We start from the raw sequence: 14,144 nt of genomic DNA on the forward strand, positions 1-14,144 counted from the left end.
TGTTAATTAATTAACATGGATTATTAATGACTGCAAATCAGCTGCAGTGCAGTTGGGTCACTTGCCCCAAAGAATTCGATATGTGAAATTTGTAATTTTGATTTCATGGAGAACCATTGCAGTAGGGTTACCTTGGAAACAGTCAAAACAAAATTCTCAACGGCTGTTTAATGAAACATTTCTAATTAGCCAATTATATAAGGACACCTCACAGGCTATTATCGCTTGCGTCTGTAATGGCTCTGCTTTGTACTGTGATAGATTGTTAATATTAGGTGTGTGTGAGGGGGCAGACCCCAGAATGACTTGGTATGATGGGTAATTATCTCTTTGAACATGTTCCTGTCAGCAGAACTTCACCGCTCCTCGACTCTTAAACCAAACTGGTGGCTAATGAACCCCTGATGAGATGCGAATGAACCTCTAATAAGCCCTTGGTCAAGCTGCAGCAGAACATCCCAGAAAATATCCATTGCATGATGGAGTGAGGATCGGTGAAGGATTGCAAATGTGAGTTGTGTCGGTTCGAGGCTGGAGATTCCCTTCATTCTTCTTGGATTTGCTGCACATTTCTTGCATTATTAAAATGCCAGTCTCGCCTGCTTCTCCATGCTTTTCCATTTGTGTTCTTACAACAGCGGTCATAGAAATAAACAAGAAACAGCAGCGCATTTGTTTCATCTAAATGCTAATGAATACTTCTGAGAAGCCTGTCGGTTACATGTCTACCCTGTGTGTGTGTGTGTGTGTCTAGGTTACATTTCTGTGCATTGACCTTTTAATTAAAATATGCATTTTTATTCACTTCCTATTTATTGGAAGGTACATGATAAATAAGTCACTGGGATGAGCCTCAGGCACACAAACACACACACACACACACACACACACACACACACACACACACACACACACACACACAGTACTAGGTGAAATACTGTCCTCTAGTGTTTATCACACAAAACAGTCTAAATCGAGACACAATTATTTCAAACCAGTCTTTTTCTGCTATAAATAAAATAAAATACATATATGAAATAACCATATGTCCGCTTTAAAATGACAAAAAAAAAATAGAAAACCAAACAAGTCACGCGAATGTATGCGTCAGCGGGATTTTTGTGTTGCCAAGTCCGCGTAATTTAACCAATTTTGAGATTGTGTTTTCAGAAAAGCGCTCATGATTGAAACTGCGTGTTAATACACACCTAATAAGGTATGTATAGTTCATATATGTAAATATGCAATCAAGTTTATGGGGCAGTGGGAATTGGTAAAAACAAGTCAGTGGAATGCTCTTGTTTTTTGTTCAATGCTTTTCTCATTTTGAAAACGAGTTCATTATTGCTATTTTATAAACGGAGACATTTGGCACACATATGGCACACAGGTATTGTTTGTACTTTTTGTTTCAGAATGACGTGAATGAAATATCGTCTTGGCCTGTTTCTGCCGGAAGATCTGGCAACCTCGACCTCACTGCTTCCGGGAAAGTTGGAGCGCTCCGCTTTCTGCGTGTTTACACCGCGTCGCTTTGTTGCTGCTTGTCGCCGAAAATGAACCGAATTTTCGGCCGTTCGAAGCCCAAGGGCCCGGCGCCGAACCTGACGGACTGCATAAGCAACGTGAGTGCCGGGAGTTCGCAGTGTGAAACTTTTCATCTGGGGAAATCCGCCGCGAACAACGCAGCCCGACAAAGACACTTTGTTCCCGCTGCTGCTGTCGACGGGCAGCCGTCTGTGGAGGAAAAAGTCGCCGCGAACCGCCGGGGCGTCCGCGTTTCGCGACTCTGCCGAAGCGAAGCCGCTCGTTTTGTTAGCCGCGTGGCTAACGCTGATTACGCGTCGTTCCTACTGAACATTAACGCCAAACCAAATAAAAAGATGCATTTTTAACGAGGCTCTTACAGCATTTATCAGACGCCCTTGTCCAGAGCGACTTAGTTACAGGGACAGTCCCCCTGGAGACACTCAGGGTTAAGTGTCTTGCTCGGGGACACAATGGTAGTAAGTGGGTTCGAACAAGGGTCTTACCCACTAGGCTACTACTGCCCTCTTTTGTTCGCTGCGGGATTGTGTGGATGTTGCCGCGGTGCTCTATTTATTCCGTTTTATTACCGGAGTACTTTACTTGTTTTGTATGGCTGTAGTGGTTCCAGGTAGGGAGCGGCTGTGCTGCCGGTAAAACCGGTAAAACGCATGGATGGGGCGTGACTTCACGTCACCGGCGTAAAGTTGACGTTTTATCACGTGATCTGTGTTTTGTTTCTTTGTTTGTCCCGTCAGGTGGACACTCGTGCGGAGTCTATCGATAAGAAGGTCGCCAGGCTGGATGCGGAGCTGGTGAAATACAGAGATCAAATGAAGAAGATGAAGGATGGTCCCTCAAAAGTAAAAACTTACATGTGTATTTTAATATCATTAACATCGTTTCACCTCCTGACATTCACACCATAAATATCCTGCCCTGTTTCCTGTTGCAGAACATGGTGAAGCAGAAGGCAATGCGCGTCCTCAAACAGAAGCGAATGTAAGTTGAGCCGCGCTTCGCGGTGCGCACGGACGCCGCCATGCCGTGGGCAGGATTGTTAAACAGCTCGGGTGCTTGTGCGTCTGCAGGTACGAGGGGCAGCGAGATCAGCTGACGCAGCAGTCCTTCAACATGGAGCAGGCCAACTACACAATACAGACCCTTAAAGACACTAAAACCACTGTACGTACACGCACATGCACGCACATTGCCAAACTGGGGCAGTTAAGGGAGCGGTCCTGTAATCTGAAGGTTGCCGGTTCGAATCCCGATCCGCCAAGGTGCCACTGACTAAAGCACTGTCTCCACACACTGCTCCCCAGGTGCCTGTCATGGCTGCCCCTACTCACCAAGGGTGATGGTTAAAAGCAGAGGAGCAATTTTGTTTGGGATATATAAAGTAAAAAAAAAAAAAAACACACACTCCAACCTAACCACAGGATTTATAACCAGCCTGTAGCGTTAGTTTATTATGGGTGGTGGTTACCAAGTGGGTAAGACACTCACCTATGAACTAGAAGACCACAAAGTCACCAAGGTGTCCCTGAGCAAGGCACTGAACCCTGAGTGTCTCCAGGGGGGCCTGTCCCTGTCACTACAGATTATTCGGGCGTTTGGTAAATGCTGTGAAACTTTTTTTTTTTTTTTTGTAGGTGGACGCTATGAAGATTGGAGCCAAAGAGATGAAGAAGGCCTATAAGAACGTGAAGATTGACCAGATTGAGGTATTATTTTTATTCAAATAGGTAATAAATAGGTAATAAATAGGAAAAGCACTCATGAAAATAACAATATCCCTAATTTATTGTGAGTAGTGTATGTTATGTGTGGCAGATTTGGAGTATATAAACCAGTGTTTGATGGTTCTGGCCAGTTATAGGACTTCCAAAAGATTATTTGTTTGATACGGTAAAGGAAGTACAGTGTTAACTGCTGTTTAATTTGTGTTGTAGGACCTGCAGGATCAGTTGGAGGACATGATGGAAGACGCAAATGAAGTCCAGGAGGCCCTGAGCCGCAGTTACGGGACCCCAGATATCGATGAGGATGATCTTGAAGCAGGTCAGTTCCCAATAATCGGTCCAGAAAGTAGGAATTCCCAGCCCACATCACAGAAATCCTGAATCTTTTAATATAGTTACATAGTAACGTGATCAGTGCCGAGGAACAGACCTGAGAATTGTTGGAAATTTGCATCGTCATGGCAGAAAGTGAACCATAGAAGAGTGGCAGAAAGAATAAAAAAAACGATTCCAACATTACAGTATAAAAGTACGTTATACAACCTGAAAATATAAATGAGGGGTAGAAATGTGTATATATTCAAACTGTTTTACATTGTGTTTTTGTCAGTTGTTTCTGTGGTGTATTGAAGTATAATTACAAGCATTTTATTGACAATTATATCAAGTTTATGCAAAGAGTCAATATTTGCATTTTTTTTTTTTTTTTTTCAATTAGCCTTTGCAATTGGCCCCACATGCTGTCAATCAACTTCTGGGATAAATTCTGTTTGATGGCGACCCATTCCTTCATAATCAATGCTTGGAGTTTGTCAGAATTAGTGTGTTTTTGTTTGTCCACCCGCCTCTTGAGAATTGACCAATTGAAGTTCTCATTTAATGTCCAGGGAGTTTCCTGGCCACCGACCCAAAATTTCAATGTTTTGTTCCCCGAGCCACTTATCACATGGTGCTCCATCATGCTGGAAAAGGAATTGTTCTTCACCAAACTGTTCTTGACGGTTGGGAGAAGTTGGTGGAGGATGTTTTGGTACCATTCTTTATTCATGGCTGTGTTTGTAGGCAAAATTGTGGGTGAGCCCACTCCGTTGGATGAGAAGCAGCCCCACACTAATGGCAAGAGACAGGACTGATTTTCTCCTCGGAAAGGGTCTTCATCAGAGAAAATAAATTTTCTCCAGTCCTCAGCAGTCCAATCCCTGTACTTATCAGTCTGTCCTTGGTCTTGAGACATCCGCTGGCTAGAGATGCGACACACCCGGCACATGGGGTGTTCCAGATGCTGCCCTCAGACAGGAGATTCAGGGCGCTGAGGTCAAAAACAAATAGATTTAAGGGGCAGTGGTGGCCTAGCGGTTAAGGAAGCGACCCCGTAATCTATTTCGGTCATGGCTGCTCACTCAGGGTGATGGGTTAAATGCAGAGGACAAATTTCACTGTGTGCACCATGTGCTGTGTAAGTGACAGTTACTTCACTTTAATTAAGGACTTTTTTTATTATTAACTCAAACACAAACTGTTACATACACTCTGCTGCTTACTACTACATTATACTAAAATAATTCATACCACTACGTGACCTCACTCATTCAGCTTGTTTTGCACACTTCTGTACAGATTTGTAATTATTACGTATTTATCTTGCGTTATGTGCATCTTCTTTGATATTACTACCTTTTAAGCTTTTATTCTTTTATGGCATTTTGCACTGCAGGTTGTGAGCAGGACTTCCAATGTTGTTGTGCTAAGTATGATTGTGCAATGACAAAGTCTTTAAACTTAAACTAATATACATCATGTACACATACGTTTGTGTTCTTGCCTGCAGAGCTGGATGCTCTGGGCGACGAGTTGCTGTTGGACGAGGACAGCTCTTACCTGGATGAAGCGTCTACCGCTCCGGCCATACCAGAGGGCTTACCCGGAGAAAAAGGAACCAACAGGGTGGGAACCCCCACGTCACCAGATATGAATAGCAACAATTGACTGCATTTTTATACAAAACATAGCACAAGGAAATATATTAATACTGTAATGTGGACCAACATATATTTACTTTAACCCTAATAATTATTAAGAAAATTAGTAGTGGAAAAAAGTAACTGATTTTCTAGTTTCTACTCCAATTCATATTATATTCACTAATGTCAAAATGTCCTTGCGCATATTCAAAAATGTTTTGCTGTATTCCACAGATGAATTTGGAAAAAGAGGAAGGAGTGATGAATACTGCAACTTCAGAACCACATTACCCCTTTGAGGAGCCGGGCGGTTTATAACGTGTCCTTGTCCTCTCTGCTCTCGTTTCAGGATGGAGTGCTGGTGGATGAGTTTGGCCTTCCTCAGATCCCTGCCACATAAAAACCCTGCAAGCCGCCACACTCCACATAAGCGATTTTATACTGAACTGTGGACAGCCTGTACAACACAGCAGCTCCGCCTGAGTGCACAGAGACCCGAGCTGCACAGCCTTTCATACTGGGAATGTATCTGCTGCAATCAATATCTTTCATAATCATTCATTCGTCCCATTTAGGTCTTTCAACATATGCACTTTTTTTTAAGGCATTGGGATGACTGACTTTTCTGTAATACAGTTGCCAACATGAGACAAATACAATAAATTATTCTATATTTACTTGTGGTCCTGTTTATTCAGAAAACACACGTGTTATTAACTAATACGTGAAAGAATTCATTCACATGGCTTCGAATCCAAAATGTGAGTAGTTGCATCACGTGTAAGGCCAGTGTGAAACTTGCAGACTGAAGGAATATTATTGGTTATGGAAGGAACCACAGTCAAATTAATCTTTTTAATTTTTCCTCAGGTCATTACAAACAACTTTTATTATTCTATCTGAATAAATACTGAGTGCTGTGTTGAAGTCCTTCAAGTCGTCTTCTCGTTCACCAGCTGAGCCGGTAGCTCAGAGGGAAGATCTTCTTGTGGAGGTACTCAACCGTCTCCGTTCTGCCTTTGAGCTCCTCAAACTCGTAATGGGGGATCTGTGGGGAGAGAAGAGCCGAAATTTACGTTTAGGCCCTTATCCAGAGCACCTCACAATCAGTACTTACAGGGACAGTCCCCCTGGAGACACTCTGGGTTAAGTTGATTTTGAACCAAAGACTTTGTGGTCTTCTGGTTCAGAGATGAGTGTCTAACCCACGATGCTACCACCACCGCATATATAAGTGCTATGAATGAGGACATTTCCCAGACCTGAACCACTTCATATCCCAGCAGCATCAGGTGTCTCTGTTTCATCGCTTCTCTTCCAAGAAGCCGACGTTCATTTACTGCAAAGCGCTTCGGCCCGTCAACACACACGGCGATTCTGGCGTAAAAACACAAATGTTTTTATTTATTACGGGGCCGCTTCCTTACCCACCAGGCCACCACTGCCCCACCATCAGCACCCGATAAAATGGCTAGAAATGATAAATACTTTCAAATCAGGGAGAGAAACAGGGTCTTTACCTTTTATAGACGTCATCGACATGATTGGCCGGCAACACGTATCCCTCCTCGTCCAGCTTGATCTCCACATCTGACGACAGTGGAATCACATGGTTTACATGCATCTCTTATCCAATTGAACGTGAGTGCGAGTGAGTGTTACCTAGTGTGTAGCAGTAAGGTGTGAGGACTTTCGAGGCGAAATAGGACCTCGCCCCCAGCAAGTCCACCAGCCCGCTCTTTACGGAGTTATAAAGCTGTGGGTCCACTTGGGTTTCCAAAGACTGACCCGCCATCAGGAAGGACTTCACACGGTATTTCGGTAAAAGCCTCGGCCCCTGAGAAAAGATGGACATGGCCGCATTGCAAACGCGCGCTTATGGATACGCCATGAATCAGACTGAGCAGTGGTGACCGGTGTCCACGTGCGACTCACGTTGTAGGACGGGCATTCCAGCTTGACGGTCATGTAGAGCTGAGTGAGCTGAGCCAGGACGACCCGGTCCGACCCTCTACCCTGCTCTGTGACAAAGCAACAAGAAACACGCTTTTTACTTTTCAAGGTGCACTTTCATGATCATATGTTTCCCAAAACTAAATTTAGGATATCCCTGAAAAGCTCAACTTAAACGACAGTTTATCTTGCTCCAAGTTCGTGCAGCGTGAAAATGCGCCTCCATCGTGTTCCGGCGTAGATAATCAGCTGTAATTTAAATGACTTTTAAAAGAAGACACACTGCTGATAAAGTTCTGGAATATGGACGCAACTCACGCAGCTCCATGTGATGTGGTTCACTACGTAAAGCCAGCAAAGATACTACAGACCTGTGCTGATTTTAAACGTTGAAAAAAACGTTCCTCATGCAGTCTTACAGGAACTACGTACTTCATTATGCATTCAAGTGCCATTCAGATTTCAACGACTTTTGCAGAACTTTATGTTTATATATAAGAATATACGGGTATATATTATATATTATAAGAATGTAGGAATATTTTATTTCCATATAGGTTTTATATAATTTTATGTACTTTTTGTTGTACAAAAGCTTTTGTAGCTTTTATATAACATCAGGTTGTCGAATAAAATTCCCTGTCTTTTCTTAAAACATGAAACACTACCTGAGAAGCATAAATGCATTTGAAGTTATGCAACTGAGACATGGTGTAAGAAGAAGAATGTGTGTTGAAGGTTCAGGTTGAGGACAAGCGGTACCTTGAAGCTGCTGGAGGAAGTACGGGCTGAAGACTCTGGAGACGAAGTTGAGCGGGAACCTCTGCAGCAGGGTGCAGGCATGCAGGAGCTCCAGCAGTGTCCACGGCTGGAACTGCGAGAACCTGGCGTGCAGCACGACTTCCACCTTCCGGAACAGCTGCCCGGCGTTGGGTGGCACGTATCCCAGCGTCCCCAGCGCCGCCAGCTGCCGTGCCGCTTGGTCGGTGCTGTACTCGTCCGCACGGTAAACGAAGCTCTCTGCCACCGCGTCAAACACAGCCGGCGACCACACAGCGCGCCGGCTGAAGTACTGCGCCACCTTGGTCACCATCTCCGGGCTCGCGGTGAAGGCCGTCTTGGGCACGTGCCTCTCCAGTGCCTGGACCAGGAAGTGGTCACTGTGGCCGAAATGCATTAGGGCAGACAGGACGGCTACTAGCTGGGCGTCCGTGAAAACGGGGACGTGTCGCACCGCCTGCTTGCACAGCGCAATGACCAATGGCAGCGCCTGACTCTGGTCCAGTGCCACCAGAGCTCCCAGTATATCACTGACGGCCGCAGGCTCCAGCCGCGCCGCTGCAGGAAGGGCGTGGGTGTGCATGGTGTTCAGCAGGTTCTGGTAACGCCCCCCCCTGGCCACCCCCGCACCCAGAGCGCCGTAGACGCCTGTCAGCTCCGTTAAGCTCCACAGGGAAGGGTCACCGCGCTGGAGCTGCTCCACGACCTGGACCAGCATGGCACAGTCTGGACCCTCTAACGCCAGAAGAGCCCGGGCCAAAACACAGAGCTCCCCCACACCGAGCCCCACCCCGTCCAGGCGCTCCTGGCTCTCGGAAACCAGGCGTACCATCAGCCGACTCCACGGGTCCAGATAGAGGCGTGTGCAGCCTAGCAACACGGACACCAGAGCAGCGTTGCTCAGTCGTCTGCTTTCCTGCTCCAGCTGCTGACAGACGGCCCTCAGGGCAGGATCAGACAGCACCTCGGGGTCTTGCAGCCCCCCCATGCCGTCCTGCTCCAGGTCGGCCAGTCTGTGAAGCACGGCAGCCGCCATGCTGTCGGACAGGGGCGGGGACAAGGAACGCAGGAGGCGCAGGACCTGGCGGGAGGAGGCGCAGGCGGAGAGCCGCTGATGGAAGGCGCGTTCCTCGCCCAGGCTGGGCTGCTGCAGCATGGAGAGACAGACCACGCCGTCCAGCAGCGAGTCGCGGCGTGGGCGGGCCGCAAACGGGGGCTCACGGATCGCCGTGCAAACGCCCATTTTGGCCTCGGAGGTGGACCGGCGGGTCTGAAGGCTGCCCTGCTGCAGGGAGCGCCGGCCAGAGAATGTCCACAAACACACACCCCCCCCGGTGGGCTGAGCGGTCAGGAGGCGAGGCCAAGACACAAGGACAGAGGAGTGTAGACGAGTCCTGAGCAGCAGAACCCTCCTGAGAACCTTCAGAGCCATAGTCCAGCAGCATGTTCCAAAATCACGTTAATCCTGAGAAGAATCAGCAGCTAACGAGTGTGAACAGATCATTATTTACATTTACAGTGCCAGATCATTATGCAAAGTGGCATTAATTATTCAAAAAAACCTGATCTATTCCGGCCTAAAGTGTTCACTGCCATACAACGTTGTTCTCAATCAGTGGAGATTTGCTCGTAGATTGAGAGAGCTGGGAGAGACCGACACCCAGTTCTTCTACAAAAATATCTACACATCAACATTGTTACCACTTTTTTTATTTCTGTATTTCAGATTGTGCCTTCCTGAACAGTTTAAACGTTATTTTTAGGAAGATTAAAAATTATATTTTCATTCACAAATTCACTAAAACTTGTGCATGGTGCTGTATTTTCTTCCATCAAACATTCTAGGCATAATGTCATATTGTCCTTGTCGAGGCTAAGCGGAAGTTACTGTTACATGTCACCCAGTTACCGAATGACAGCAGCCCTGGTTTGACCAAAGTTACAGGTTGTTAAGCCACACCTGTCGATTTATTATATCTATACTCTTACTTAAAAAAATTAATACGTACATTGCATTTTACCTCGTTTAGCACAAGCATGCTGTCGCATGCAAGGTGTCGCGCGGTGATTGCGTCATTAATGGGCGCCAGTCGGCGTCCAATAGGCGCAGAGGAGGGAAAGGACACCAGCCGCCGCCCGCAGACAACTTCCCGCCGTCATTTATGAGCCCGGAGCGGCTTCCGTCGCCGATAAAGCGGCACAGGAGTCCCGGTTCACCGGACCGTGGCCGTTCGTCCCGCCTGTACGGTTCAGCCGACGGCAATGCGGCGCTTCAACGAGTCTACATTTCAAAACCATAAACACCGATTAAATCCAGGGGGCGTGTATTGGCAAGGATCTCGCGATACGATCATTGTGATACTATACATATCGCGATATTGTACAGTTCACTCAAAATGTAAAAACCGAGCCGAAATACAAGACGCTGTGTACAATCTGGGTGAATAATTTAATCTATAGGAAACAATTGATTTGTATTAAATTATTGAGAAAGTATTAAACTATTTTATTATTTCCACTTAGATAGACGTTTGGCACATGAAAACACAACCTGATGGAGTAAAAACGATGAGGGAGGTGTATGAGGAAGCCACCACACTTTTCATGTGGATCTTGCAGATGCAGTGTGGCAGTAGGCACGTTGCAACACGCCCTGAGACTGGAACCGCGACCAGCTGAGAGACGGGGCTCCATACATACTACAAAAAGATAAAAAATGTGATGTCCGATCACACTAAAAAAGCAATGTGTGAAATGTCCAAAAAAACAAAACAAAAAAAACGCTGCCATAATTCATGGCTGATAACATGTGGAAAGATTTATTTTAAAAGTTTCAATTTCTTACAAAATGTAAAAATTCAGCTGGAACCACATTGACCTTCCAGAATTATCCACAGCCCACTGTATTCATTTTTCACATTTTACACTTTTATTTTAATACAGAGTTAAAGAGCCCCCTTTCAGGCACCCAGACAGGGCCATGAGCTCGTTGGTGCAGTAAAGGTAGGATTGATACGCACACAGCAGGGTGTGGGTAAGCACAGACATACAGACACAGAGTAGGAAGGGTAGGTAGAGGTTTTGTGGCTGCAGCTCTTTAATCGTCCTTGTCTTTGGCTCCATGTTTGAGGATGCGGGTGAACTCCACATAGTTAAAGTTGCTCTTCTTGTCGATGGGTGCCTCCCTGAACAGCTCGTCTACGTCCTCATCCGTGAAGCGGTCGCCCATGGTGGTCAAGAGCTCCCGCAGGTAGTCCTCCTGGATGAAGCCTGCATAAAAACAGTCAACCAATAAGGGCCCTATGATTTCCACGATGCGTAAAACGCGGAATACCACAAATAAAACAGAATCTGAAGTAAAATGTGGAATTGTGTATAACGGGCCGCTGCAGCCCACTCGTGTTTCCAGTTGAAACGGGACGTTGGTACACAAACGCAACATAAACGCGCGGTCAGCGATGGCGACGAGGCTAACTCTTGGTCATTCAGGGTGGTAGAAGCCCCACTTACTACTTGGGAGGAGGGGGGGGAGACGGACGACTGTCCCTGTAACTACTGACCGTAAGTCACTCTGGATAAGGGTGTCTGATAAATGCTGTAAATGTAAATTCAAACAAATCTGCTGATTCAAAGTGTGATTTTATCATCACGGTTCCAGTTCATTATGCAAGAGGGCACAACTTTTTTTTTTACGTATTCCAGGTCTCTCCAATGTTTATTTGATGTGTTTGCTGATTTTAAATGTTTTTTTTTTTTTTTTTTTACAAAAGGTGTGTAATATTGTGAAATAGTTCTTTGAATAAAATGCACATATTATTTACATGGAAATGGTTTATAAAAGCAAACAAGGCAGTGGTGGCAAAGCAGTTAAGGCCCCATAACCAGAAGGTACCACTGATTAAGGTAGTCACCACACACTGCTCCCCAGGTGCCTGTCATGCGGACCAAGGGTGATGGTTAAAAGCAGAAGACACATTTTGTTGTGTAAATGTGAGGAAAATGCTAAGACAGCTGAACTTTTTAATTTTGTAAGTAACTATGATGAAGACTGTTTGAGGAATCTTACCTGTACCCTCTTCATCAAAGCAGGCAAAGGCATTCCTGATCACGTCCTCAGGGTCTGTGCCATTCAGCTTCTCACCGAACATGGTGAGGAACATGGTGAAGTTTATGGGCCCCGGTGCTTCAGTCATCATCGCCTCCAGATAGTCTTCCGTCGGGTTCTTACCTGCAAGCGCAAGACAATCGGTGACGGGAGGGACAATGGGCTGTGCTGCTCCCGGCTGACATTCCGGTAAGAACAGAGACAGGGCGGGGTTCATACCGAACGCCCCTACCCCCGAAATTCGTCTCCAGGCCACATCACTCCAGTCCAGTCTCGAGGTCAGAACAGTATATTCCTATTTCATCTTTAGAGAATACTTGTAACTTTCTTAAAGTCTCGTTTATGTAAGAAAAAAAAATACAACCGTGCAAATAAAATGATTTGTATTCATAGTTGAGTTAATAGTGAAACAGAACAGATTAGTTCATGGATGGTAGCATGAAAGCATTTTGTAAATCACTCTGGATAAGGTAATGTAGTCTGTAAACCCACCCAGGGAGGCCAGCATGTCGTGTAGATCTTCCTTGTCTATGAAGCCGTCCCGGTTCTGGTCGATCATGTTGAAGGCCTCCTTGAACTCCTGGATCTGTGACTGGTCAAACATGGCGAAGACATTGGAGGTGGCACGCTGAGGCCGCTTCTTGGTGGTCTTAGCCTTGGTCCTTTTGCTCGACATTTTGGCTTCTGTGATGTTTTTGCCCCTGAAAAAAATAAATTTAGTTAAGCCAGGGCGGCATAAAAAGACCCTGGAAGAAGCGATTCCGACTGCTGACCCCACAGATCAGACAGGAGCGGGGATGCTCCAGTCGGGACAAAAATAGCCGCAGCGCCCTACATCCAGCGGCTGCTGGAAACAGACATCAGACCCCGACCCACATCCATGGATATGCTGAGCACTTTAATAAGCTGTTACAGAAGACTAAACAACTTCACATCTGTCTTCACTACGCCTCCTTACTGCCTTACTTCACATTATTTATACTACTGAGCTGCTATTAATCCCGACCATTGTCGTTTCCGTCTTAAATCCATTCTCACGCAGCTTGACCGCGTCGAAAAGCGAATTAGCCGCGGAAGAAAACGCCAAAGCCCCACAAGCGTCTCCCGCGAGTGGATGTTTTTTAATTAAATGGTGCTGAAGGCCGACATTTATTCCGCGGCGCCTGCGTCCGCTAGTTTATTAGCAACGCAGCACCAACGCGGCTAACCCGACGTTTCAGCTGCTCGAATACCGCAAAGAAGACGGCAAAGATAACGACATGTTTGCTATAATCTCAGACATTAATAATTAGAAGAGAAAAAACGCACCTCGAACCAAAGAGCACCAGCCTCAAACAACCACCGCCCCAACTTCCTGATATTTGCGGCGTTTCCGCACAGGAAGCCTGGACGGAACCAATCGAGAGAATATAGGGGCTCGCTTTTATCATAACGAACACGGAGTCGCTTACTAATATATTGTTATTGTATCTAAACCATTTACACAGTTAATACGTTAAAAGGTAGGTTAAATAATAAAAACAGCCGAGGTACTTCTCAGTTCTGGCCTTTGCTGCTGACTCACCAAGCCCCCCACTTCCACAGAGTTGGCGTATTCTCGCTGGCTCCGCCCACTGCCTACGTCTACTCCTGCATTCCTTCAAATATCGCCTTTTACGGCGAAAAGATGGGAAATGTCCTGTTAGGACAAAAAATAACGATTAATTGAAGACGAGGTATCTTATATTGCGCGTTTAATTACAAAACGAATCGTTTACACTGATGTTTAGTTACATGGATGGATGTGGACATAAATATAGATGATGAAAGCATAATGAATGACGGTTCACTCGTCTGAATCAGAATACAAATATATTCTGTCAGACGCTTTTGGCCAGCAAACTTAGCAACATTAAAACTTTTATATTTAATAAAATATTAGAACACTCCTTCAACCATAGTTCTTTATGTATTATGTCTATCTATCTATCTATCTATTGAGCACACACCATTGTTAAAATGCTAGTTTTTTGTGATTTAGACATTTTTGACCACCTGTAATGTGACTTACACAATTAAAAAGTTCAGCTGTCT

The 14,144-nt window shown here is 45.5% G+C and overlaps 3 protein-coding genes across 6 annotated transcripts; 1 reads left to right on the forward strand and 2 right to left on the reverse strand.

The window, feature by feature from the left end:
• Positions 1 to 1,465: 1,465 nt before the first annotated feature.
• On the forward strand, positions 1,466 to 5,910 carry chmp5b (charged multivesicular body protein 5b). The gene is made up of 8 exons (XM_028970191.1): positions 1,466 to 1,625; positions 2,286 to 2,390; positions 2,483 to 2,529; positions 2,619 to 2,712; positions 3,183 to 3,254; positions 3,483 to 3,591; positions 5,101 to 5,216; positions 5,583 to 5,910. The coding sequence occupies exons 1-8, from the start codon at positions 1,557 to 1,559 to the stop codon at positions 5,631 to 5,633; spliced, it is 663 nt and encodes a 220-aa protein (XP_028826024.1). The 5' UTR covers positions 1,466 to 1,556; the 3' UTR covers positions 5,634 to 5,910.
• A 164-nt stretch (positions 5,911 to 6,074) lies between these two features.
• On the reverse strand, positions 6,075 to 10,246 carry fastkd3 (FAST kinase domains 3). 4 transcript variants are annotated; one of them, XM_028970189.1, is made up of 7 exons: positions 9,988 to 10,246; positions 7,949 to 9,431; positions 7,169 to 7,254; positions 6,896 to 7,070; positions 6,754 to 6,823; positions 6,496 to 6,610; positions 6,075 to 6,281 (listed from the first exon to the last, which is right to left on the reverse strand). In XM_028970189.1, the coding sequence occupies exons 2-7, from the start codon at positions 9,396 to 9,398 to the stop codon at positions 6,183 to 6,185; spliced, it is 1,995 nt and encodes a 664-aa protein (XP_028826022.1). In that variant the 5' UTR covers positions 9,399 to 9,431; positions 9,988 to 10,246; the 3' UTR covers positions 6,075 to 6,182. The 4 variants fall into 4 exon arrangements, with proteins under 4 accessions (XP_028826022.1, XP_028826023.1, XP_028826020.1 ...); XM_028970190.1 differs by having other exon boundaries at positions 7,949 to 9,448; XM_028970187.1 differs by having other exon boundaries at positions 9,976 to 10,246.
• A 518-nt stretch (positions 10,247 to 10,764) lies between these two features.
• On the reverse strand, positions 10,765 to 13,475 carry LOC114779975 (myosin regulatory light chain 2, smooth muscle minor isoform-like). The gene is made up of 4 exons (XM_028967547.1): positions 13,380 to 13,475; positions 12,564 to 12,772; positions 12,033 to 12,194; positions 10,765 to 11,236 (listed from the first exon to the last, which is right to left on the reverse strand). Exons 2-4 carry the CDS (start codon positions 12,745 to 12,747, stop codon positions 11,064 to 11,066), a joined length of 519 nt encoding a protein of 172 aa, XP_028823380.1. The 5' UTR covers positions 12,748 to 12,772; positions 13,380 to 13,475; the 3' UTR covers positions 10,765 to 11,063.
• Positions 13,476 to 14,144: the final 669 nt, after the last annotated feature.

This window comes from Denticeps clupeoides, chromosome 2 (genome assembly GCF_900700375.1).
Source record: "Denticeps clupeoides chromosome 2, fDenClu1.1, whole genome shotgun sequence".
NCBI classification, from domain to species: Eukaryota; Metazoa; Chordata; class Actinopteri; order Clupeiformes; family Denticipitidae; genus Denticeps; species Denticeps clupeoides.